The 26,704-nt window shown below is 37.8% G+C and overlaps 1 protein-coding gene across 1 annotated transcript; it reads left to right on the top strand.

Moving 5' to 3' along the window:
* Positions 1-8,157: 8,157 nt before the first annotated feature.
* Positions 8,158-26,699, top strand: LOC139716738 (elongation factor G, mitochondrial-like). Its single transcript, XM_071628269.1, has 19 exons — positions 8,158-8,268; positions 9,721-9,853; positions 10,614-10,779; positions 12,288-12,443; positions 13,813-13,886; positions 14,515-14,591; positions 15,487-15,567; positions 16,205-16,272; positions 17,182-17,257; positions 18,202-18,339; positions 19,035-19,136; positions 19,684-19,740; positions 20,404-20,493; positions 21,297-21,427; positions 21,833-21,902; positions 22,670-22,762; positions 23,688-23,832; positions 25,502-25,662; positions 26,445-26,699. The coding sequence occupies exons 1-19, from the start codon at positions 8,260-8,262 to the stop codon at positions 26,622-26,624; spliced, it is 2,007 nt and encodes a 668-aa protein (XP_071484370.1). The 5' UTR covers positions 8,158-8,259; the 3' UTR covers positions 26,625-26,699.
* The last annotated feature ends 5 nt before the right edge of the window (positions 26,700-26,704 follow it).

Raw genomic sequence — 26,704 nt, 5'->3', positions numbered from 1 at the left:
GGCGCGTCAAACGAAATTATATTTCTGTGCATACAAAATCCCATTTCAGGGGCTATCAACCCAATCGACATACATTCTTGAAATACAATCCCTAATATAGTGCTGTTAGGCTAGATTATATTCTTCCTGCGTCAGTCATTGCCACTGTTATTTGATTTCGGGCGCAAAATTAATCTTAGAGAGTGGTAATGCCCCCCCCCCCTCCCCCCAAAAAAAGAAAGAAAGAAAGAAAGAAAGATATAGCAAGTTTATACGCTATTTACGCTACATAGGCTTTGAGAAAGACGAATGTATCATATTATGAAAGCAACAGGATGGCTTCAGATAAACAAACTCATCCTTTATAAAGCCTCGTCGATCACTTGAAAGTGACGTCCCTTGCGGGAAAACTCTTTTCTCCTCTTCTTTCTTCTTCTTCTTCTCCTTCTCCTCCTCCTCCTCGTTCTCCTCCTCCTCCTCCTTCTCCTCCTTCTTCCCCCTCTTCTGCTCACAAACTTAATTGGACATTACTTTAACTACACTCTATTTTGTTTATAGGAGGAAAAGTTGTCTTTGTAAATTTTGCTCACGGCATCTCTATAATTTGAGTGGAGCCGTGGAGAAATAGTCGATAATCTGTTGACTGATCATACATCGATCGATTGGCTTCATGTTTCACTGATCTACACGTAGATGTCCCTTGAATTTATGCTTACTTGAACCAAAATGCCGGTAGTCTTTTTTCAAGCTGATTGCAAATCTAGAGAATGATGACGAAGGTTTACCTAAGCGTCGTGTGACTAATATAAACGATTATTTCGAGATGTTTGTAGTAGGATTTGAGCTCAGATATATAAGGGCCTACACCGTATAAACGTTTATCTATTGATTGTCATAACTTCTTCTGTGTCTATCCGTAGCCATGTCACTCACTTTTAGGCAGAAAATTACCAACAATTGTAAATCTTTTTTTTTTCCGTATGCGATTTCAACCTCATGGCAGTCAGATTTTCATGTATTTATTGTAAAAATCCCCAATCAAAAAGAGACAGAATCACGTTGTCACGCCATAGATGCAAAGGTGTGTTATCGTGCCATGCCTTATGCGTATACGAGGTTTATCAGAATAATATCACTGACTTTTCCCGTAGTCAGTGTGTGACGCGTGTACGCATAAATTGAATGTACACTACTTTACTCTAACTGGCGTTCTAGCCTAATGGGCTTAGACGCTTTGCATTTTATTTTGTGAATGAATTTTTAATTATGCTCATGACATTTTAAAGTCTCGTCATTTGCATTTCAAAGTCGACTCAAACTTTGTATCATACTGCGGTTGTTTATACGGCTAGATTTTGCTTTTTGGAGACACTAACACATTGCGCGCCAATGTGGAATACGAAGCTTTCAAGTTTAACATTCTTCACGATCAACATGGCGGAGAAACTTATAGATTACCTAAAAAAAAGCAAAAATAACAGCAACAAACAACAACAACAACAACAACAACAACAACAACAACAACAAACATAATTGGTCGGATATTGTATCAAAAGACGAATGTACAAATAGATAATTTCAATATACATGTTGATATAGTCGTAAATCAATCATATTAGAAATTGAAAACCAGCCTTCCACGCTTTTTTTTTTACCTTGATCTCCAATAGCCTCACAAGCAACTATGAAATGTAATACATAATTATTGTAAGCATCATGCTCTTTCATGCTGGGGAAAGGAAGAATAAGTCACTCGTGAGAGAGAAAAGGCGTCACTGCAGACACGAGATAAATTGAACCAACACATACACGCTGATGCGCAAACATTATTTTAATCCACTTATATTGAGCCCTATCAAGGTAATCCTCCACAAGGTCAGTGTATGTATCCTGCTTGATCAAAAAAAAAAAAAAAGATACTTGATGGCTTTGCTCTAGGCCACAGTGAAAGTTTATCCTGTTTTTTTTTCTTTTCAATCATCTCGTTATATATACAGCGACAAACAACAACATAACAGCTATATGAGATACTGGCAAAGTAGGATGCTGGCAGCAAAGGATGGGAACAAAATACGCTAATGTAATTATGAAATTGCTGTTAAGTGGTTGACCGAGGTGATGGTTGTATGAGGTATGAAAAGAAAATCTTCTACCGGATCACTGAATGGCATTTAACGCCGTATTAAAGACGACTCGAGCGTTGCAACGAAATGAATGTCACTTATATCAATTAGAACCTTGCACTTCGTGTAGTATAATAATTATGGTATAAGGTGCATGCTACGTGAGGAGCGTGTCTAGATTGTATACCCACTGACAGATCGTAATTCATTTGTACACATTTACCAAGTTGTGGGGAATGTACATTGCCCTGGTGGTAAGTCATGCAGGAGAGAAGAGCATCAGCAACGCGACGTATATGAATAGATCGTGTGTCGTTGTAATTCATTTATGATTTTAAAACAGGTGACAAAGTCGAACCCGGAATTTGTCGCAAATTTACGGGAGATCCTGGTGAGTTCAGCCACAAGGAGATTTGATCCACCACCCAGAACTGCCACTTATACTCCAGATATAAAGTTCGAATGCCTACTGTTGGCAGAGTGTCACATATCTTTCTTTTTGGTCATGGCAAAGAGTTGTTTAGTAGATTTATGAACATAGGGTGAGGGCAGAACTCTAAATTGCTGAATAAAGTTGTTTCCAGATTTAGAGGTGAGACCTTTTCTGTCATTTACATAATTGTTATAGAAGCAGTTATTTTTGTGATATTGTAAGGATGACAAGAAGTTCTAAAATCAGTGATGCAGATTTTAGGAAATCTGGCTCATTATGTAAAAGAGTGGCTCAACTCTCCTGGATCTCCCCTACTTGTGCGCGCTGAGGCATGAGTGGGTTAATTTATATTTCCAGTAAACTCCTCCTCCCCCCCCCCCAAAAAAAAAGAGCGATAAAATTAACATAACAAACCAAAAAAGAAGGAAGAGTAAAAGATATGCGAGTAGCGAACATCTTCTGCGGTAACGACGGTATATTATCCATCTCTGTCGGGAATTTTGCCTCCGATACTAGTTCCGTGTTACTACGTTTATTGGAGTCGGACATACGATACCGGGTGTCGGTTTACAATAATTGATCACATACCCATCAAATTGTCCACGCTAGACACCATTTACTGGTGCTTAATCCTATTGCACAGCTATGCTCATTCCCACAAATCAATACCATTTCTTGAATATACACATTTTTCTACGTGTTCATAAATGGACAAGAAACATTTTGATAATGAAATTGATATCTTCTAATGTCTCAAAAGGAGTAGGCTTAATGAAACAAACTAAAAGTACATTTTCTCCCACGTCTCTCTCTGAATTATATTCAATAATATCTTTAATTAGTTTATCCAGATTTGTTTTACTGCAATTATCTTGGGGAAATTCTGTAAAACTAGAAATAACTCCTTCTTTTTATCCCTGATTTTAAAAAAAGCGTTGCGGATTTGTACGTATGAAGTTACATTATTAGCAAGTATAAAACAGATCCATTGTTTTGCGAATCTACAACATGATATCCATGTATTCCATATGGCTATCTTTATGTTAAACTTTCAAAACATTCTCTACCTTTGATTTTTAAACGCTTTCATGCGTACGTAAGACCAGAGTCCATTATCATCGTGCTTCTGCATGGTGATTAACCTACACGAATAACCTCAGACTGCTCCGAGCGCAAAACAAACAAAACAAAACAAAACAAAACAACAAACAAACAAAAAAACTCAAACCAATAGCAACCATAAGACACAATGATCTTCACTTTCAAATTTATTTAATTTCCATCAAACAGAGAAATTATGTACTGATGTAGGCCTACAGTGTATAACCAGAACATAATAGTAATAATTGCAAAAACGTGAATTAACAAAATGCATTTGAAAATTAACACATAATTGTATATTTTTTGAATATATTTTTCATCGAACAAATTAAATAAGGATGGTCTTGATGCATGGAATTTATTACTCGAATTAGCTGCCTCTTCTCTGTGCCACGTTTATTCCCTGTTCATCTAGGTTTGTGTGTGAAGTTTTATGCGCATTTGACTCGTTTGCACAGGAGGGGTCAAGGCTCTTATACTATATGTTATGAAGAATAATTTCCATCGACTGAATACAACCATGATTTGAATATCAAGACTCGTTTACGTTCCTCTTCTTAAACCCAACAAATTTCCCCTCTGAACACTGACAATATCATTACTCCGCATTATTCCGCAAACTAAAGATTCCCAGCAATATGCACTACACCCCGCCTCCCTGCTTCAGTTTACATGCACAAACGTATGCAGTTTGTACAGAACGGCAACTCGTTATCATGATGACGTTCACTTTGTGAATCTTCCATACCCTCACGTATGTAGGCCTGTGTATTTTTGGAATATTTTTACCATTTTTTTTTATCGCTTCAAGCAACTGCTTATAGTATCGATCGCCCTCTGCAATCAGAATTGTATTTATTTTATGAAACAAAGTTTTGAATGTAATCTACATGTACAATGTATAATTTCTTTATCAACTGATTTCATTGTCATGCATATTGTCATAGTATTTTTGTCAATATTTATTTTGAAATAAGTGCAGAAAATTGTCTTTAAACAATAATGTGATGCTATACATTCAGTCGGCAAAACAATTAACTAAACATTGGATATGAAAGACGAGGCAAAGCATTGCAGAAAAATAAAGAAGTATACGGAAGAATGAGATACTAAAGAATTGGATCTGTATGATAAGAATATATAAAACTGATTTTTGCAAGCATTTATTTTTGCTTATAAATGAATGCAATTAACCCAGTATTGATAAACAATTTCTATCCACTGTGCACCTTCGATTCAAGCATTTTTTTTTTGGCATATGACTGTATTGTCTTCTGCAGTAATCACAATATTGTATTGATTTTACCAAACAAATCCAAGGCTTTCTATCGAATATACCCATTACTGTATAATTTGTTCATTTTATATCATGTGATCATTTCCATATTATATGTCATCATTATCAATGTTAACTTTTATCTTGAAATAAATGCAAAAATGTATTCTGCAAAGAAATAAACTTTTAGACTTCAATAAAGAGAGAAAAAGAAGAGACTTAATGCAAAATCAATAGAACACAAATGAAACGAAATGTCGCCAAAAACTCATCGCGCCACTGCGTGTACAAGTCAATCATTATAGATGGCCTTCCCCCTCCCCCCCCCCCCCCCCCCCCCCCACACACACACACAAAACCACCACCACTGGTGTGTACGTAGCTGCATAATGGGTTTTGTAAGCGAATTCGCCGCTCCTCTACTGATATATTTTGTTGCGTTAGCACTATGGGATCCCCTACGTTTTGTTAAGGACTCTTTAAATGCGAAATGCCGGTTATTGCATAATCGCATGTGCGATGTATTACACATGAGAATCAGTGTGTGGATTCGTCGGTAATTGTGAATGCTTTTTCGCAATTCAGATCAAAACACAGAAGTTCCTCGGAGGGAATCATGAGTTTAACAAGAATTCTTACTGGGAGATACTCTTCTCTGACGAGAAATATCTATCATCTGAAGCTGGTAAGGAGACGCGACATGATGAATACTGAGCGTTGTTGTAATTTAATGCTGTCCCATACGTAGGCATTGGTGTTGCTTTTTAACCCGTGTGAAATCTGGACGGAAGTTGTAAATGAATGGCAGCTACGGAGCTAATGCTGTTTTGTACTCCACCTGCATTCTCATAATTTATGCTGCATTAAGCCTAACCCTGACTGTAATCCCAATCCTGGGACTCGGTAGATTAAGCTTAAGCATGTGGCTAGCTAGGGAATAATGTCAAAAATGCATGAGGCGAGGGCCCCTGGCCTTGTACGTAGGCCTTGTAATATTATTAAAATCATGATGATACATGTACAAGCTAGTCCACACCTTCTAGTGGATGTTCTACATTTTTATACCAGTGACTACACACAGCACAGCTTGATGTGTTTACCTTTATAACTGTGAGTGATGATAGCCTGTACCTTGAATGAGTGATAGGAAATATATTTCTTTTTAATTAAGGTTGAATATGAATCATGGATGGCCGTGGGTGCAGAGCAGCATTCAGACTTGACCGAAAGATCGGTCTGTATCTGTCCGTCGGGTAATGTTCTGCGGAGACTGCGTCTGGCTTCACGGATCCCCCCATATACAGACTGAAGTCAATGATTCCGGCTCCTGTGTGGAGCAGTCGCGCACAGATCAAACGTTACGATATATCGATAAACCAAATTTCAGACAGCTTTTTTACATTCAAACAAGTTTGACATGACATGACACATTATGCAGCAATATTTGGGGTAAATTTCTCACATTGTGCAATCAAAATACTCACAGTAACTCGGTTATAATGCAGAAATTTTATCCATATTGCAACATCGCCGTTCGCTCAGCTTCTTAGCTGATGAAACTCGGAAGTGCCCCCCCCCCCCCCCCCCACTTTTGAAAATGTTCCACTGGCCATGCATTATACTTCTTAAGCAAACTACCTTATTAATCTTTGCGTGTGTGTGATACAAATGTATGTTTGCTTGCATATAGTTTACCCCTTGTGGATGACCTTGAACTTTTGTAGAAACTTTGATGAAAAGCATTAATGTTTTTCTTTACCATCTTTCTAGACAAGGCCGGCCATAACAGCTACTGATAAATACTCAACATTAGTGTCGCAAGATGTAAGTATTCTAACTGCTTTTTGTTCTTGCTCTGTAGTGTACAAACTGTATTTTGTTTGATAAGCACATCAGAAGTTCAATGTGATTTAGATTTGATTAAAGGTCGTATTTACCTTTGCGAGCAGTGATTTAAAAATTTTTCAAGATATCACATTTGATGCATATGTGTAGGTCTGTTGTATCACAAAACACTCCTTGCACCCCACCATATAAAATTTTTGCAATAAAGCCTAAAATATGAGAGGAGTCATTATCAGTATTTTTCTCAATAAACCATAACTGTAGAAGGTTTAGTCTGAAAACATTTGTATTATAACTTTTGTTCACATTTTGTGTATTTAACACTAATTAACACTGATTTTACGGATTCAAATTTTTACAGTGGTTATTTCTATCCATAACTCACATTTCAGAACCATTTTAAAGCACTAATGCTGGGTTTTTGTTTCATCTACAAATGGTAGATTATGCCTTTAATCAATGTTTTCACTACATTGAAAAAATAAAGTAATAAATTCAAATTGTAAGCTTGTACTTTTGGATGAAATTTCTTTTTAAAAAATATTATTTTGTTAAAGGAATGGTACAGTATTGGTGGAGATGAAAATTGGGCTTTAACTTTTTGGCGAGATACCAAGAAAACACTTATGAACGTTTGTAGTACAGAGCATACCATTTTAAGAGGAATTCAAAGTTTTTTTGATGAGAATAGGGTTTAGAATAGCTGAAACATCCAAAAACAAAGTAAAACAAAACGATCATAATAAAATGTAGGTCCCACACTTTATTAGGATTGCTCTGTTTTGGATATCTCAGCCATTTCAAAATCAATTTTTATCAAATAAACATTGAAATCCTCATGGAATTACATGCTCTTTCATATTTTATAAGAGGTTTCTCACTATCTCACCAAAGAATGATAAAAACCTGAAGTTAAATCTCAACCAAAACTATACGATCCCTTTAAATGTTAAATTTCATCATGTGGACTAGTAAAGAACTAATAAAAAATAAACCTGCCTGAGGCATCCTGAAAAACAAACAGACAAACAAGGCAGAAAAAGGTACCAGTAGCTTGGATAATGGTTGATGGACCAGTTTTGGTCTATCCCCTCCCCGAGTGATTTCCAGCTGTAATACTTAGGCCTTTATCTTATATGAATATCTTTTCATTCAACACTGTTGGACATACAATGTAGATTGATTGCACTTCATGCCAAAAGTAAAAAGGGAAAAGTGGTGCATCTCCCAGGATGTGGAGTAGCATATTGAGTTAGTGGTGGCAAAATATGTTTTGCATTTATATTTAAAATGGTTATTGCAGCTGTTGGTTGCAGAATTTGTGCAAAGTTCAGGACCAATACTGGCAACTCCATCCATACAGTATATCTCATTTTGTCTCCTCTTGTCTTGATGAATAGGATGTACACAAAATCAGAAACATCGGTATTTCGGCTCACATTGACTCTGGAAAAACAACCCTGACTGAGAGGCTGCTCTTCTACACTGGAAGAATCAAAGAAATGCATGAGGTACATCGTAAGGGAATGATGAGTTCAACTGAGTGCAGAACCATGCAAAAATTATCAAAACTGGATAAGATATTATACAAATGATGCACAGGATAGAGTGCGTTAGTGGAGATGTAGCGCACTCGAGGGTATTTACAATTGTGAAACATGCACGAGGCGAAGCCGAGTGCATGTTGCACTACATTGTAAATACCTGAAAGTGAGCTGCATCTCCACTAACGCCACGAAATAATCCTGTGCATCACTTGTTTTATAAAATGGGTCGAAAACTAACAGCATTTTTCACGTACCTTTGTGGGTCAATACCAGTCAGCTACATGTAGCACTCACTCAAGAGTCAAGATGTCCGAAGATGTTCGTCCCAAACATTTACGCATGTCGCACTCGGAAATCCCGCACATAAGTACTGTACGTATAGGAGTATACTTACGCCACGCATGTTATGCACACAAGAAAGGCTGGCCGACAGCCCGAACTCGAAGTTGTTTACAGAATTGACAGCGTGTATAGAAGCGCGCGACGCACTTGTAACAACTGATTGAGTGCGCACTGCTAGTGTAAACATTGTGACGTCAGGCCTTGCATGTTATATTGAGAAATTAATACACGCACACGTGACTCATTTTAGCGCTTCCAATTGGCTACATTCTTGAACCCATTTTATAAAAGAAGTTATGACATTCTGAAATTTCACAATATTTCAGAAAACACTTCTTGACGTGTCATTATGAATATTCAAATCAGCAAGTTTATGATGTCATGCTGTTACAATCTCTTATTCATTTCATTTACAGAAATGACGAAAATCTCATATTTCAGCTGTGTAAATGTAAAACTTGCCTTAAAGGTTCCCTGAAATGCAAATGCATGTTGATTTGTGTTGATTTATGTTACCCTCAACATCACTTTTGCAGTGAAATGAATATCTAGAAACATTCCATATATTTTTTCACTAATTTTTCTTCCATTTTTCTTCAGATTACTAGGATATGCCCACAAAAAAAAATTCTTCCAAACCAATATTCCTGTTGTGACCTCATCTGTCAATCATTGCTAAAGTACTGAAATGTTTAACAAAAGACATAGGAATGCACCTTTCCCTCGACTCATCATAACTTGCATGTTCCCTTGCCATGTCTTTTGTTAGTTACATTAATATCACACAGTAATATCTCTCTCCTTTTTTCTTTTTTGAGTTTATTTATTTTTGAAGTGGATTTCCTCTTTAAATCTCAATATCTCCTCACGTCTGGATAAAAAGAATATCAATATCTCCCTGATCCAGGAATTTATTTTTGCAGGTTGAGATGCACATAACATACAAGTGTCTCCCCAATTACAGCTGTGTCATTGCTCTTTGGAATCTCACTGAAATTGATGGTGACTTTTAGCAGCCCTAGACATGGTTCCTGTGTTTACATTTAGTGATATTGGTGTGTTTTGAAATTTAAGGTGAAGGGAAAGGATAACGTTGGTGCCACAATGGACTCTATGGAGCTGGAGAGGCAGAGAGGAATAACTATCCAGTCTGCTGCCACCTACATCTCATGGAAGGACAACAACATCAACATCATTGACACTCCAGGTATGAAGTATGAAAGTGAAGTGTTGTTACAGATTGCTTTAGATTTTATCGTTTGATCATGTTCGTAATGGGAATTTCATTCAGTGATAAATGAATCATACAATGAAATATGTGCAATGCAGCATATGCTCCACTCTTTATTTTTGCTTAAATGCATGCATGCCAAAAAAGGAATTCTTTTTTTTTTCTCAATAAGCTTTAATTCTGGTATCATGTAAAACAAATAAAAATTACGCTGTCACTTTGAATGTGTTAACAAAATGAACAGGACAAGTATGGAAAGTATTTTTGTTGTTGTTGTTGTCTTGAATGTAAAAATCAGACAATTACAATGAAATTAGCTGAAAATATGTTACCTATAAATTGTGATTAAACCTAAACTTGTACATACTCATGCACAGACATACACTAACAGAGACAATCCATTACCTGGAGACTATTCATCTCCTTTTCAACCATTTGAAAGTGAAATGCAAAGTCTGAACTTCATGATAGACTTATTTTTCACAGAGCTCAGAGTATTTTGCATGGCTAGCAAGAAGCATGTTAAAGCACCTGTCTATAGCAGCCACCTGACAGTAAGGGCCTCTTTCTTTTTTTTCTTTTTCTTTTTTTTTTTTTTTGTCTACCTTGGATTGCTGCTATAGACAGGTTTGACTGTACTTGAATTTCCTGAAATGATTGTGAACTATCTCTGCCAAGTGTATTGTTTCATGACTCAGGAAACAGTAACCAACAAGTGATGCGGTTTAACCTTCAGGTCATGTGGACTTCACTGTGGAGGTTGAGAGAGCCTTGAGGGTGCTGGACGGAGCTGTTTTGGTCTTGTGCAGTGTTGGCGGGGTCCAGAGCCAGACTTTGACTGTCAATAGACAGATGAAGAGATACTCTGTGCCATGCATTGCATTCATCAATAAACTTGACAGGTGAAGATGCATATAAGTAGATAATAATTTATGTATGTACATACTTGTTATGTTGTATATGTAGAGAAAGAGAATCTGTAACAACATTAAATGCAGGGTGGCTGGTCTGTTAACATATACATTGATAGAATTAGTTAGATGGCATGTGTACATTGCTTCGACAACTTTGTATGTGGACTCTGATATACAGTATTCGTAAATTTGTAAGCAGGCTATCAAACGTACCTGAGTTCACTGGGTACTGGATCAATTCAAAATATGTTGTTTTGGTCTTCAGAGACTTAACAAAATGTTTTGGCTCAGAATTTTGCTCTTTTCAAGTGATACTGATGTCATTTCTTGTGGTGGAAATGCTGAAGAGACTTTAACTCTCAGTGTGTCTCTACTGATGGTCATATTATGAAAGACCCGGTCGTGTTTGAAACATGGCTGGTCCAGTTGAGTTCATTGCCCACCGGAGGCATTTGAAAACCCCCATTAGCACCCGTCAGCCACATGTCAGTTAATATATGATGACATAAATGGTATCCCGGGGTACCAAATAAAAAACCGTCATTTTGTTGAATTATTATTGATTTTTTTTTAAAGGTTGTACCCGGGGTGCCAAAAAGTGGGAAATCATTTTGGTGCTGGAGCTAGCGCGCACTAGCCACTGCACTGCACTGCACTGAAGCACACGCTATATTGCTAGCACAGTACTTCGTATACCATGCATGCAAAGTATCGCATGCAGTGGCATGGGAATGACTGTACACGCACACACAGTGCATGCATTTCTCTGCGGCTGTCCTCGAGTGGACGTGAGGTGGCGCTACACAACGTGGTACCCCGGGGTAACATGTGATGCATCATATGCACGGAAGCATATGCTCATTGGTAATGGTCGACTCCAGTCAAGATTCGTTGGCTAAGTGTGCACTTTTAAAAATACATATAGATCAGTGGTAGAGCTGTACACAATTCCTTACAGGGATTCTTGAATAGATCCGAGCTGGGCCAGCATTCCCACTCTATAGTGTTCCCACACTACTATAAAGTGGGTATAGTGTTGGTTGTAGAATCATATTCATCAAGTTTCCTATGTTTTAAAGGGATAGTATAGTTCTGGCTGAGAAAGAGATTTAGGTCTTACCTTTTGGTGAGATAGTTAGAAACCACTTATATGGAACATTCAAGAGCTTATGATGGTAAGAGAATTTCAAAATTCATTTGATCAAAATCAGTTATGAAATATCTGAGATATCCAAAAACAAAGTTAAACACAGTGGTCCTGATAAGAGGTAGGACCCGCCTTTTATTAGGACCACTTTGTTTTTGGATATCTCTGCCATTTCATAACCAACTTTCATCATATAAACTCTGAATTGCTCTTAGAATTGTATGCTCGTGAATGTTTCATGTAGGTGGTTTCTAATTATCTCACAAAAAGTTAAAACCTGAATCCCCATCTCAATTAGAACTGTACCATCCCTTTAACCTTTGTGCTTGTCCTTCTGATCCATTTGTAGAACCAAAGCAAACCCGCACAGAGTGCTGTCACAGCTGCAGTCCAAGTTGAACCACAACGCTGCATTCTTACAGCTCCCCATTGGTCTCGAGGCCAACTCGAAGGGAGTTGTGGACCTCATACACCGGAGGGCGCTGCTCTTTGAAGGAGCTGCTGGGTGAGATGTCCCATAAACATATTCAAAGTGAAAGGGATCAGGGGCGGATCCAGGAATTCCGTAAAGGGGGGCGCAAACAATTTTCGGTGCTACTTCTGGGTTTCTTCTCATTTTTTTCTTTTTATTTCTTTTGTTTTAACAACAAAGGGGGCGTGCGCCTCCCTCTGGATCTGCCACTGGGGATGGTATAGTATTGATTGAGATGAGGATCCAGCTTTTCACTTTTGCGAGATACTTAGAAACCACTTCATGAAATGTTAAAGAGCATATAATTCTAAGAGGACTTTAAAGTTTATCTGATGAAAAGCGGTTTTGAAATGGCTGAGATATCCAAAAACAAAGTAAAACAAGGTAATAAAGGTGGGTCCCACCTTTTATTAGGAAAGCTTTGTTTGGGATATCTCAGCCATTTCAAAACCAATTTTCAACAAATAAACTTTACATTTCTGTTAGAGTTATATGCTCTTATATATTTCATGAGAGACTTCTCATTATTTCAAAGAATTATTGTAAAAAAATTTGAAATATCTCAACCAAAACTATGCCATCCCTGTAATGCATCTAAACTGCTTTCTGTACTGTACATGATGTGATGTTGCCTCCATAGAATTAGTATACTAAGGTTAGTATACATACATACATATAGGTTAGTATACTGTCATAACACCTTGCTCATGTTTTGGTGAATTATCCTGGAATTTCTGAGTCATTGCGACACCATCTCTTGTGCCATTGTTATCTATCATGAAGAAAATTGTTGCATCCATGCATGAGGGAGCATTGCATTCAGAGAAAACAGTTCCGTATTCGTTCCACACACAATATTCATTGAGTATGCCCAGGATTATGAGTGTATGAATGTATGCTACAAGTTTTGTGAAGTAGTAGAGCAATCTTTGAGATGCCCCATCTGTCGATATTACTAAAGTACCGTACCAATATTAAAGTTCAACAAAAGAAGTTGGAATGTTAGAATGCACCTTCCCCTTGACTGAGCATAACTTATATGTTTCTGTGTTTTTTATGTCATTAACCCATTGAGGACAGACTGATTTTGCTACAACACGCATTTACCATAGACACCTGCCCAAGTATAATCTGGACTCGTTCTCAATGGGTTAACAACAGACATGATCTGTGATGTGCATAAACTCTGCAAATTTATCCATTTAATGTACATTCACAAATGGAATAAAGTGAACCTGCATTGAAATTCATATTAAAAAAAAAAATGTTTGAGTGTGTGTGTATTTGTGGAAGTGAGGAGAAAATTTCTCTGTTTTAAAGACGTTGAACATTCTGCTGTGTGTTTCCATGAATTGTGATATGAGCTCATAGTAAACAGCAACATTCTCCTTTTATTTTGAAGAGAACTGGTTGTGGAGGGTGATGTACCGGAAGACATGAAGGCTGATGTAGAGAAGTACCGGCAGAAACTGATCGGTAAGAAACATAATGTAATCAACTTTTAGTTAGAACCATAATTACCTTGATTTACTATACTTTGTTGTGATTCAAGCCAGAACAGGTGGCGACATGCCATACGTAGGGATGTCTCTGCAAACTCTAGCTTATATGACAAAAATAAGTCAACCATGTCTCTGTTTCACTAGTGCTTTGGCATGCATTAGCCATGTAATGGAAGTCCATGATTGTAAATTCATGTGATTGGTCTCTGATCTCTACAATATGGTTAATGTAAAGTTCAAGCAGTGTACACACACAAATATGCATAATATGGGAGTACATAGACATCTTAGTTTATTAGTGACCCAGTCAAGTACTGTATAAGTGGAAATTTTCGTGGTGTTGAAGTTTTTGCGCATTTCACGCGACAAGAAACTAGTGCGAAATAAAAGCACACAAATATTTTTGCTTGCCATATGTTTCAGTCGTGAATGTTTCGATTCCGCATAATTAAAAGCAAGCAAACTGTTCTTACTTGGCCGAGCACAAAAAATTACTTGCGCGAAAATATCAATTTTTACAATGCTGTTTTTCACGCTGTCATTGAACTCTCTTCAAGATTGCCTAGTATGACTTATGGCTGACTTGTTCTGTATGTCTGTAGAGTCTTTGTCAAATGTGGATGACGAGTTGGGAGAGATGTTCTTGGAAGAAAAGGAACCAAGTGAAAAACAAATCAAGGTCAGTACCATCTAAATTTCTCTAACAGTGCTGAGGGAAAGTCCCTTTGTTTTCATCACAACTTCACCTCCATATCCCTCATAAAAGAATTTTGTTGTACTGGACTGATGTTGCTAAAAGGGTAAGGTATAAAAAAGGCATACTGTTAGCCTTGAAAAGCTAATCATTCAACATAAAACATGCTCTCTGTTCAATATTTGTTCATTATTTAATGATAGTTTATTTCAAATGTGACCCATCACTGCAGAAGCCTCATAACTTCAGCAAAATTAAGTTTTGTAAATGAGATATTTTAAGAAGTCTTCAGACTTAACAGCTTTCTAATGATTATCACTTGTCAAACTTCATTTCCAATCAAACACCGTCCACACAAATGGTGCGAAAGCCTGCTACGATAAGAACACTACTTTGAGAAAATGGCTGTCAAAAGTCTTGTGCAGTCGAGGGGGTAGGAAGTATGGTGTTGAGACACATGAGCCAATTCAAAATGCAATAGCGGCACATATCAAGAAGCTACTAGAACACTCTTACAGATCATAATACTCTTGCACATAGATGTTTGGACTGGAGGGTATTAAGAATGTTCAAGTAATGATTTTATCATAACAATAACCAAACTAATTCATTGTGCTTCAGCCTGATGATGCCCCCTCTTATGGCTCTAAGGGTACCATAGGGATACATAATACACCTGTCCATTCTGCATACAATGTAGGACCTGCATGTAGGCCAATAGTACTTTATAATACAACTATTCAAATGGGGATATTTGAAAATTTTTTACAGGTACCCTTGATTGTTAAGTGTGCACCTATACACTAAATGAAGCCTATATTTTGGCTTAGTAAACTTGTTTCTTACTATTCACCCATCACTGTTTGTCGTAACATTCCAGGAAGCCATCAGAAGATGCGTGCTGCAGAGGTCGTTCACCCCCGTTCTGATGGGCACTGCCCTCAAGAACAAAGGCGTTCAGGTGGGGGTCCGAACTACTCCTTTTTATCACATCACTGGGCAAGCTTTGCTAAACGTGCTATCGTCAGTGTTTTTAAATCATCCAAATACGGTTGAAAGCGTGTGTGTCCTTTGCAATAGATTGGTGTCACTCAGTGTTTCAAGGTGTCTGGCCAAGAAGGGGCTAGTTATGTCCATACTGTTACTCCTTTTAAAGCATGATTTCTTGAATTGCTAATAACTTTCTGTCTTTGCTTTTATCATGTCTACATCAGTAAAATCTACTTTTCATTAGTCGTTACTCTATTTATAAATGAGTTTATAGTCAATATCTGGCAAAGTGCTGTCATTTACAGTGATCACATTGCTTGAATTACAAGGAAAAGATGATGCAAAACAAACAAACAAACAAACAAAAATCAAGCCATCTCCAACTTTTTCTGACTTAATTAGAGTGATACTGTGTGGTAAAGAACAGAAGAACTTTACCTTTTCTTTTAAGAATGGTCGTGTGTGCATACCTGGGAGCTTTCATATGCATCCGTTCTTCTCACAAGCCTGTGTAGTAGAGTACACTGTAATTGAAGCTTTCCCTCAGGTTAGAGAAGTTTGGTTGGTTGTAGTAATTGGTTTGAAATGTTTCTCATTTATCTCTGTAGCCCCTGCTGGATGCTGTCATAGACTACCTGCCAAATCCATCAGAAGTCGACAACTTTGCGTTCAATGAGTAAGTGAGAAAACTTAATAACTGTCTCAAAATGTGGTTAATTTTTCAGTTGTGAAGCAGATCCTCATAAAACGATTTGTTGAGAGCGTCACATGACCAGGCATTTAATTTGCTTAATTATGCCTGTGACCGATAGTGCATAAAGTAAAGTAATGACCGGTCATTAGCACTGTACTTCGCAATGGTCGTCAGGCAAGATTTTATTGTTTTATGTACTCGCGAGAATGGCTGCTGTAGAATTTCATTGCCTACATTTGGAGTTCTTTGGACTGAGGATGTCTGCTAAATCAGTTTATAAAACAGAGAATATCACGTCATTTTGGCCGGGCATTAGTACTTCCCACACTCAGTTCCTTTGAAACAGTCCAAGCACCATCGGCTATTTCCTCAGGCGTGTTAGACTATTCCAAAGGTAATTGGGTAATTTGTAGTAATGCCCTCGTAGACGTGTACTACTTGCATAATAGTATACTCACTTTCAATTCTGTATTGACACATACAAATCTTGTTGTAGAGAAATCAGAAATCAGAAACCAGTCTTATCATAATTTACACTCTTTTGAAAAGATGCAACACTCTATATGCTCTGTGTGGTGTTTCATTGGCACTTAGTATGAAATCAAAGAACACTCACCATCATATTTACTTGTTTGGGTACCAGGATGCCTCGATCACTGTTATATCATACCAGCTCCAGTTATTCATCTGAATATAATTCCTTAATCAAAAAAAAAAAAAAAAATCATAGCCATGCCTTATGTCAGCAAATATTTCTTGCATGATTTGCTGAGACACTACCACATTGACATGAAATTGATGAAAATATAAAATGGCCGCAAAGAAGCCTATTGCCTCTTATATGTCTCTGAGTACGCCCTTATGGTGTCCAAATTTTATTTGATGTTTCAGAGAGGATGAGAGAGTCAAGATGAGTCCAGTGAGGGATGATGCCGAAAAATTTGTCTCCTTGGCTTTCAAACTTGAGGTAAGAGCTTTCATGGAATGATTTAGGAATTGCTTGCTTGTGCAGGAAATGTGCACAGGTCAAATATTGTTGCTGGATTTTTTTCTTTCTTATATTTGTCCTTCAAACACATTGTCTCTATTCAGAATTATTGTAGAGCTCATCTAGCAATATTCCATACATGTTGTGAATTTTTTTTTTTAATGAGGATGTTAAATATCCATGCACAATCCCCAAAAAGAGCAAGGTCGAGGTCAAATGAGAATTAGTAATTCAAACTGATGTAAGGGCAGAAATTCTATTTATTGTTATGAAAGAGAATGAAAATGGCTGAATAGGTATTCCATGGTAAGAGTTCCAAAAAAATTCTAATCAAATGTTTGGTCTATCTCCTATCTAGCCAGTGTCCTCGGTAATTAAATTTCTTCATATGATGACATAAATGGTATCCTGGGTACCAAATAAAAATCAGCCATTTTGTTGAATTTTTTATTTTTTTAAAAAGGTTGTACCCTGGGTTGCCAAAAAGTGGAAATTATTTGGTGCTGGATCTAGCACGCGCTAGCCACTGCACTGCACCACACTGCGCACTGCAATGAAGTACATGCAATTGCTAGCACAGTTTGCCACGCATGCATGGTATAATGCAGTGGCATGGGAATGACTATGTACACGCACACACAGTGCATGCATTTCTGTGCGCCTGTCCTTAAGTGGACGTGAGGTGGCGCTACACAACGTGGTACCCCAGGGTACTACGGTACCCCGGGATAACGGTGATGCATCATATGTACTTACAAATTATACTTATAATTTGTACTTCCATCATAGATTATGCCTTGAGCATTTTATTTAATGGATTTAATGCAGTACAAATTACAACTATTGTTAATTAACATCCTCATCCTCATCCTCATCATCATCATCGTCATCATTATTGGTATTATTATTGTGTGTCTCTATAGGCTGGTAGGTTTGGCCAGCTGACCTACATGAGGGTGTATCAAGGGTGTCTCCAGAAAGGGCAGTACATCTACAACACCAGGACACGCAAGAGAGTCAAGGTCTCACGCCTCGTCCGCATGCACTCTGACAAGATGGAGGTACATGTAACTCTTTCACGTCCCCTGTTCAGCATATATCCATTATCTCGTATCTCTAGGTAAATCTCACTGTAACTTCTCAATCCAATACTGAGAATCAAATTTTGGAAGGAGGGACTTTCGTTTGAAATATTTACTTTATTGCTTTAATATCTCTCTTTTTTTCTTTGTCATTCTATCCCTTCTCATTTTGCTCATACATTATTATCTGCATTCATAAATTGTGCTGTATGCCAGTCTGAAAAGTGATTCAAGAATCATAGTTTGTGAAGCTATCCAGTCAAGTGCTGGCTTTGTGAAACCGAGTAAACGGGAAACAAATTCCCATTAACAGTCACATAACCAATGCAACAATCATCAGGATTTCAGGGCATGTCATATGAAACCATTTACTGACATTACAGTATATGTTTTATTTTACACATACCGTGTATTTTTTGACCAATTTTTTCTGCCTCTGTCAATAATGATAATAATAATTGACAGTGCTTATATAGCGCATAACACATAGTGATAATGTCCGTATGCACTCAAAAAATGAAAAGATTGTAACAAGAACATATAATTCCAATTGACGGAATGACGGAAAGTTCCAGATATCTATGTCAAGATACTTGCGCTGAAGAAACAAATTGCACATTTACATTTGTTCTGGATTGACTTTGAGCATCTGACATTTTCTCATATGTCTCCAGGATGTGGCCGAGGTGTATGCGGGAGACATCTGTGCTCTGTTTGGCATCGACTGTGCCAGTGGAGACACCTTCACCAATGACGGAAAGTTCCAGATATCTATGGTGAGACAAAACAAAAAAAAAAAAACCAAGAAAACACCCAGAGTGAGAGTGGGTAAAATTTTTGTTTTTTTCTTCTTCTTCTTCTTCTTAAAATGTTCATATATTTGTGACCTCGCATCACAAAACAAGCCAAAAGTAATGGGATGAGTTACTCTAATTTCATAAGTGGGAAAAAAATGGGCAAACAGAGGCAAGGTACCCAAAAAAAATGTAAAGAGAATAAATTCCATGGAGTTTTAGGATTCCCAGCTTCATACTGTATAGCTAGAAAAGTGACTCTTCCAGATATTTTTTTTTTTAAATTCCCAAAGCATATTTCATGCTTGCTGTGTGACTTTGAAGGTATTGTAATGCAGGATATGCAAATTCCCATATGGTTTAAGTTGGCTGTTCAAAACTGAGGCAACAGCACAAATTTGTGCTTGTCCTTGTGCATACTAATCAGCTTAAACTTTCAGAACTTGGGCAGAACTTGCAGATTTTATAAGGTATGCTAATGTTGTCAGAATGTGTGTGTCCTATTTTGCATGTTATTTTTTTCTTTCAGGAACCAATGCACGTGCCAGATCCTGTCATTTCTCTTGCCATTAAACCTGAAAAAAAGGTAAAGATATGTCTCAAGGTTGTGATATGAAGTTACTTCACGTTAATGAACGCTCTTCATTTTATTGTAGTTCAAAGTTATTCTTATGAAAGATAGCAAAATACAAATTTAGAGACTCAAGCCGATTAGTGAACAGTGTTAACCCGTTGAGGACGAGTCCCGAGTATACTCGGGCAAGCATCTATGGAAAATGCGTGTTGTAGCAAAATCAAAACGTCCTCAACGGGTTAACATGGAGATTACAGTATACGTGTAGGCCTACTTGCAGTGCAATAATGCAACCCACATAATTATGCTTCCAAAATATAAATATGAACTGGTATATTTAAGAACTTCTGAAAAAATGCACTTATGTATGAACAATTTTCTGTTGAAGAATAATGACAATTTTGTAAATTTATTGTTCTTTTTTGTTTTTATTTTTATCTGACTCCTAGAGAAGTGTTGAATAGTGACTCTAAAAAGATGATTGGTGAATCTGTTCTGGTCACACTGCTAGTTGAAGGGGATGTCATTCATGTCAAAAACTTGATACCGTGAGCTCGCTTGTATATCTCTATCCTGATGTTTTCTAATGCTGAGATTTTAAGAGAATGTGTAGATGTACACTCATGATGATAGAGGGAGTAAACGATACTACTGAAATACTTTCCTGACTTACAGACGGATCTTGACAACTTCTCCAAGGCCATTAACCGATTTACAAGAGAGGACCCAACCTTCACCGTCTACTTTGATGATGAAAGCAAAGAGGTAACTTCGTCGCATATGATAATGTACATGTAACTACTAGAATATGTAGATAGAGAAATAGGTTTAGGTGCACATATAGTTTGCGAATTGGATTTTGTGGATTATATAATATATAGAGAATGAGGGTGATTGTAGATAAATACATGCACCCATTTAACATTCATACTTCAATTATTTGATCAAATGGTACATGGTGTGACATGGTTGTGTAGCATATTAGGTTATAGTAATAAGTTACAGTCATGATAACATATTGGAAGAGGTTCATCTGATTGGTAATTCTCTAATTAAGGCGAAATTTTGTTTGTACATAACCAAAGAAAACTATTTACCTTGCGTAAGCTTTCGCCTAATGTCGGTAGGCTTCATCAGACTGGCGTTGACTCGCCGTAGATGGGGTGTAGGCAGTCTTACAGTCCAAGAGAATGGACTCACGCAAGGTAAATAGTTTTCTTTGGTTGTGTACAAAAAAAATTTGGCCTAAATTAGTCATAATAACAGTCATTAAAGTTCAAGTCATATCTATGATATAGTCACTATCATGATGATGTCATAGCATGTCTAGGGCAATTACCCCCTGGGCAATTACCCCAGACCCTTCCCCTGACCCTAACCCTAACCCTAATCCTACATCCTGAACCTAAACCTAACCCTAACCCAAACTCTAACCCTAAACCTAACCTTGTAATTAACCAGTATTTAGCTGGGGGTAATTGCCCTGATATGATCACAGCAAGTGCTGGTTATTCCCAGAACCTTTGTTCCTATTATGAAGATTTCTCATCATTGTGTTTCCTTCCCAGACCATCGTCTCAGGGATGGGGGAGCTCCATCTGGAGATTTACGCCCAGAGGATGAAGAATGAGTATAACTGTCCAGTCAACACCGGGAAGCCCAAAGTCGCCTTCCGGGAAACCATCTTGGGGGAGGTGGAGTAAGTACAATGTATTCCCATCGTCACCCTTAATGCTGTGTTCCCACTGTTGTGTTATCAACTACGTACACTTTGTACGCTACGATTGACCATTAGTAGCTTATCGTGAAATTTATGTCTATGTCTATCACAATTTGTGCCATGATTGAAATTATGGTCTCGATCATGGAGTAGTCGTTGTAATCTTATCAGATCTTCAGGTCAGTCGTGGCAGTCACATTGATCATAGACAAGTCTTTCTCAGTTCAAAAATCATCTAAGATCAATGCGATTGCCACGACTGTTTTGATGCAATGTATGTATACACCATTTATCTCCTATTCCTGTCATACTGTGCTTACTCTCACTGTTATGTGTATTCATCGTTTTGTTGTTGGTTTTTTAAATCCAATTCTACGTTCACAGCTTTGAGTATCTTCACAAGAAGCAATCTGGAGGGGCTGGTCAGTTTGGAAAGGTCATTGGGACCATAGAGGTCAGTAGTTTGGAAAGGTCATTGGGACCATAGAGGTCAGTAGGTCGGAAAGGTCATTGGGACCATAGAGGTCAGTAGGTCGGAAAGGTCATTGGGACCATAGAGGTCAGTAGGTCGGAAAGGTCATTGGGACCATAGAGGTCAGTAGGTTGGAACAGATGGCACCCTGCTAATAACAGTCAAACCATTCTTAGCGACCACCTGTCTGTAGTGGCCACCTGCCTTATGCCACCACTAAAAACAATTACCTCAGAGATAAAAAGCATGTTAAAGAACCTGTCTGTAGTGGCCACCTGTCTATAATGGCCACTTTTTTCGTCTCCCTTGGGTGGCAGCTATAGACGGCTTTGACTGTACTTTCAATTTATTTCATCCACGCAATCAATGTCATTGCATATTTTTAGTCACTCTTTGAGAGAACAGATCCCTTTCCCCCTAAATGTATACCTCAACCACCAAACCTTACTGGATTATAATGGGTAATTTCAGTTTACTGTAATGGTTAAGAATGTAATGATAGATATCAGATTTAATTGTTGCATGTGAGGATGAACTGAATACATTGTAATATACACATACTTTCTCGATGGAATATTATTGTTAATTTTGATGGTTGCACGTTCTTTCAGCATTAGGGTGTAGCTTTTTAATCAGAGTTGTTGTGTAATTCTTCATTTCTTTTTCTTTGAAGTGACCACTGTACCTTGTAGATTCGGTGAGTAAAGATGATGATCACCATTTCATTATATCTTTACTGAATGTTGCAGCCTCTTTCGCCAGAGAGTTACACCAAGTTTGAATTCTCTGATGAGACCGTTGGGACCAACATCCCCAAACAGTTTGTTCCTGCAATAGAAAAGGTGAGATCCATTAAAACAAACAGTGTAATGTCTTTGTCGGTCCCTTTTGTTGCGATTATTTTGAGCTCCAACCATTGAAAAGTTGCTGCTTCTTTGTAAGTTTAGCTATGAACTATAGCATGGGTCTTTTGATCAGCTATATGTATGATGTAATATTGTTAGGTAATAGGTTCTAGTCCCTTGTATGTAGTTGTTCTCCTAAAACATCAGGCAGGCATGTTGACATTTTCAGACATATATCTTTTTGTAATAACATATAGTCTGAAGAAAGATTAAGTACAAGGTTCATTTACTTCCAGAAACCTCACTCACTACGTGTTTGAGATTTTGAGATATTTTTCTAATGGCATTGCTGATGTGATATCCTTTCATAATCATAGTCTGAAAGAAGACTAAATGAGAAGCTCCATTCCTCTTCCGGAAACCTCAATCTTCAAATTACAAAGGGTATGAGAATGTTAGATAGCTTCTGACAGAAATGCTGATGTGATTTTCCCTTCTTAATCATAGTCTGAAGAAAGATTAAGTATAAGGTCCATTCCTCTTCCAGAAGCCGCACTGGGTAAACCTGACAAAGTGATTGAGATTGTGATATATATATATATATATATTTCTTTAATCGGAAATGCTAATGTAATTTCCCTTCATAATACCTAGCATGGGATTTGAATGTTCATAAACTTATGTTGTACAAAACAAATAATTACATACTGCTGATAACCAAAAAAATCCCAACTTCTCAGAGTTTCTAGAACACTTTATATATAGGTACTTAGTAATATAGTTGAAACTGATAAACTATTATTTGTTCTGAAAGTTGAGCAAAGGATGTCAAGCTTTGCATGCCTTTACTATGTATATTTATATGTATTGGGGCTGATATTTGGTGAACTTGTGTCATTCCATATGACTATCAAAAATGTAGGGCTTCATCGAGGCTTGTGAGAAGGGCACCCTCATGGGCCAGAAGATTACAGGAATGCGGGTGAGACTGATTGACGGCCAACACCACATGGTAGATTCCAGTGAGCTGGCTTTTCGACTGGCAGCCATTGGTGCACTGAAGCAAGGTACGATACAATTATTAGCATCTTGAAGCAGTGCTCCCTTTCTTACCCCACTATATTCCGAGTACTACTAGTACTTCCCTCCCCCACCATTTTGGAGGCATACAAGAGTTGTGAGAATATTTATTCCATTGTATGTCTCAAAGGTCATGTATCCCTTTTTCAAACATCACAAAATTCAGCATAGTTTAACCCTAAAAAGACTGGGGGGGGGGGGGGGGCTAAAAGGCCCCCCCTCGACATTTCGTGCGATTACTCTGCAACACGTAATGCTCTCGCTGCGATGCTCTATGACTTTTTTCTTTCGAGTTTCCCGCACATTTTGACACCAAATTTGTGACGCTCGGGGGTACGGTTCTGAAGTTACATTGCACATAAGTTTTTGTACATGCACGCGAGGCCGAAAATGGCTCAGAAATGTTATTTTGTGTACAAAGTCAATGCAAATTGAGTTTTTTCACATGGTTCATATAAATATGCTTATTTTTACTCTAAATGGCTAAAATTAACTTGTTTTAGGAGTATTATGCTTCAAAAAGTGTCTGCCACAAATTTTGTTGAAAAAACAACATAAAACAAAAGGTCGAAAAAACAAAGAAATACATAAGAAGTTCATAAAACAATAGAATAAATAAGAAATTAATTTTGATACTGAATTTTTTTTCAAGTACATTTGCTAAGAATGCCACAAAGAATAATTAGACCGAAAATCGGCACTTTTGGAGCTTTATTTACTGATTTAGATCAAAGAATCTGATATCTCGCTTAAATTAGCATAATTAATCAAAATAAAATAAAAGAAGACTATATTGGAAAATTAGAATATACGTTCTTGTAGATTACATCGCACACTACCTTTGTGCAAATTTCCGCTGCGATCGCGCGATCCACGGCCGAGATCTTAAGGGGGGGCCCTTTAGGCCCCCCAAGTCTTTTGAGCTACCAAAATAGCCCAGTCTTTTTAGGGTTAAGGATGATGTCTTCCAACATGGCCTATGAAATCTTACAGTAATGCAACTCAGAGTTTAAAAAACAGGAAAATATATTAACCCGTTGAGGACGGATTGATTTTGCTGCAACACACATTTCCCATAGCCACCTGCCCGAGTATACTCGGGACTCGTCCTCAACGGGTTAAAGAAAAACCAATCCCATGTTACTCAAGAATGCACTCCCCTTTTGTACAGAGAATATCAGTTGGATATTTTGCAGGGTTTGAATAAATTTACTGGAAATATGAAGTATTGTTTCACTCTCCATCATAAAGGAGTTATCAGTTATATTATTTTGATTATAATGACCGATACTAACAACCACCCATTTGCACTCTGCTTCATTGCCTGCATGTGTAGTATGAATGCATTGGAATTATTTGTGGGTGTGTTTCAGTTAGCTTGGAGCTGGTGCTACCCTAGGAATCTTGTGAAACTAGTTGCCCCGTAATGTGAATCATGTTACCGTTTTCTAAAACAAATAATGCACATTAATTGGTTGGATGTTAGTAAGAATTATCCACCCTGTGGTAACTTCTGGAACAATCTGAAACATTTCAGGTGAAGCCAAGTGTGCTTTAGACTGACCGAAATTCATAGTGAGCATTGTTTGTATAAAGTAATAATGTGTATTATTTGTTAAATCTCCTCCTTCCACCCCCCCCCCCCCCCCCACCCAGCTATGGCCAAAGCACAAGGCATCATCTTAGAGCCCATAATGGACGTGGAGGTCAATGCCCCCAATGAGTTCCAGGGAGCGGTCATTGCTGGGATCAACAAGAGGAATGGAGTCATCCTGGGCAGCGATGGAGGCGAAGGGTACTTCACCCTCTACTGTGAGGTGAGGGAGTCAGCAAAGCTCCTTAACATTACATGTAGAATTGCGACCAGGACTATGTTTTACATTGTACTGGACTGACTCTCCATGTGCCCAATACCCACCTTAAAAAGAATGGGGATATATAGCCTTCACGTTTGAGGAACTCTCTTCCAGTTTCACTTCAGAATTGTAACAATCTCATTACCTTCAAATCTGAATTGAAGACTTATCTTTTCCAGCAACTTTGTGAATGATGTGTAACATATGGTGGGAGTCGTTCACATGGGAATGTTTCTACAGATAAATGGTGCTATATAAATGTTGTTTCATCATCATCATCATCATAATTGACACCAGAGACTAAGAAGAGATGAACACTCTCATCAATAGAGGATGACATGTAATTTTTTTGATACATAGTTAGATAATGACATTGTGAATGCCAACATTTGATTCATTAGGCAGCATGATTAAATGTAGCAGTGGCTAAACTTTGTTGAAAGATGTTGAGAGATTGAAAGGTCAAAGGTCAGTTTAAGACACACACAACACATACACACACACACACACACACACACAATAAAACAACATTTGATTTTGATGTCAATATGCCATATTTTAATTCTTTATAGATCGCAGGGTGTGAATTGTGCCAACACACTGTATAAGCCATATACATATGCGAGTATGATATTTTGCGATTGGGACTTGTATTAAAAACTATTTCATGAGTGGTCGAATGTATGATCGAGATCCACATTGTACAATAATGTCTCCTTTCTCTCCGTTTCATCATCGCGCAGGTTCCGCTGAACGACATGTTTGGCTACGCGACCGAACTCCGCTCCAACACGCAGGGCAAGGGGGAATACTCCATGGACTACAGCCGATACCAACCAACTCGCCCAGCCGTCCAAGAATCCTTGATACAAACATACCAGGCGGAGAACGGTCTCCTGAAGTCTGCCAAGAGGTCAAGATGATAATGTTGCCAAGGAGCTCGTGGAGGCTGCTCCGGATAATTATGTCATGCAGTCAAACTCTATGAACTTTGCAGCCAGAG

This window comes from Diadema antillarum, unplaced genomic scaffold (assembly GCF_040938485.1).
Source record: "Diadema antillarum isolate AM-2024a unplaced genomic scaffold, OU_Dant_1.0 scf00000069, whole genome shotgun sequence".
Lineage (NCBI taxonomy): Eukaryota > Metazoa > Echinodermata > Echinoidea > Diadematoida > Diadematidae > Diadema > Diadema antillarum.
The sequence above is the reverse complement of the archived record's forward strand: the minus strand, read 5'-3'. Positions and strand labels throughout refer to the sequence as shown.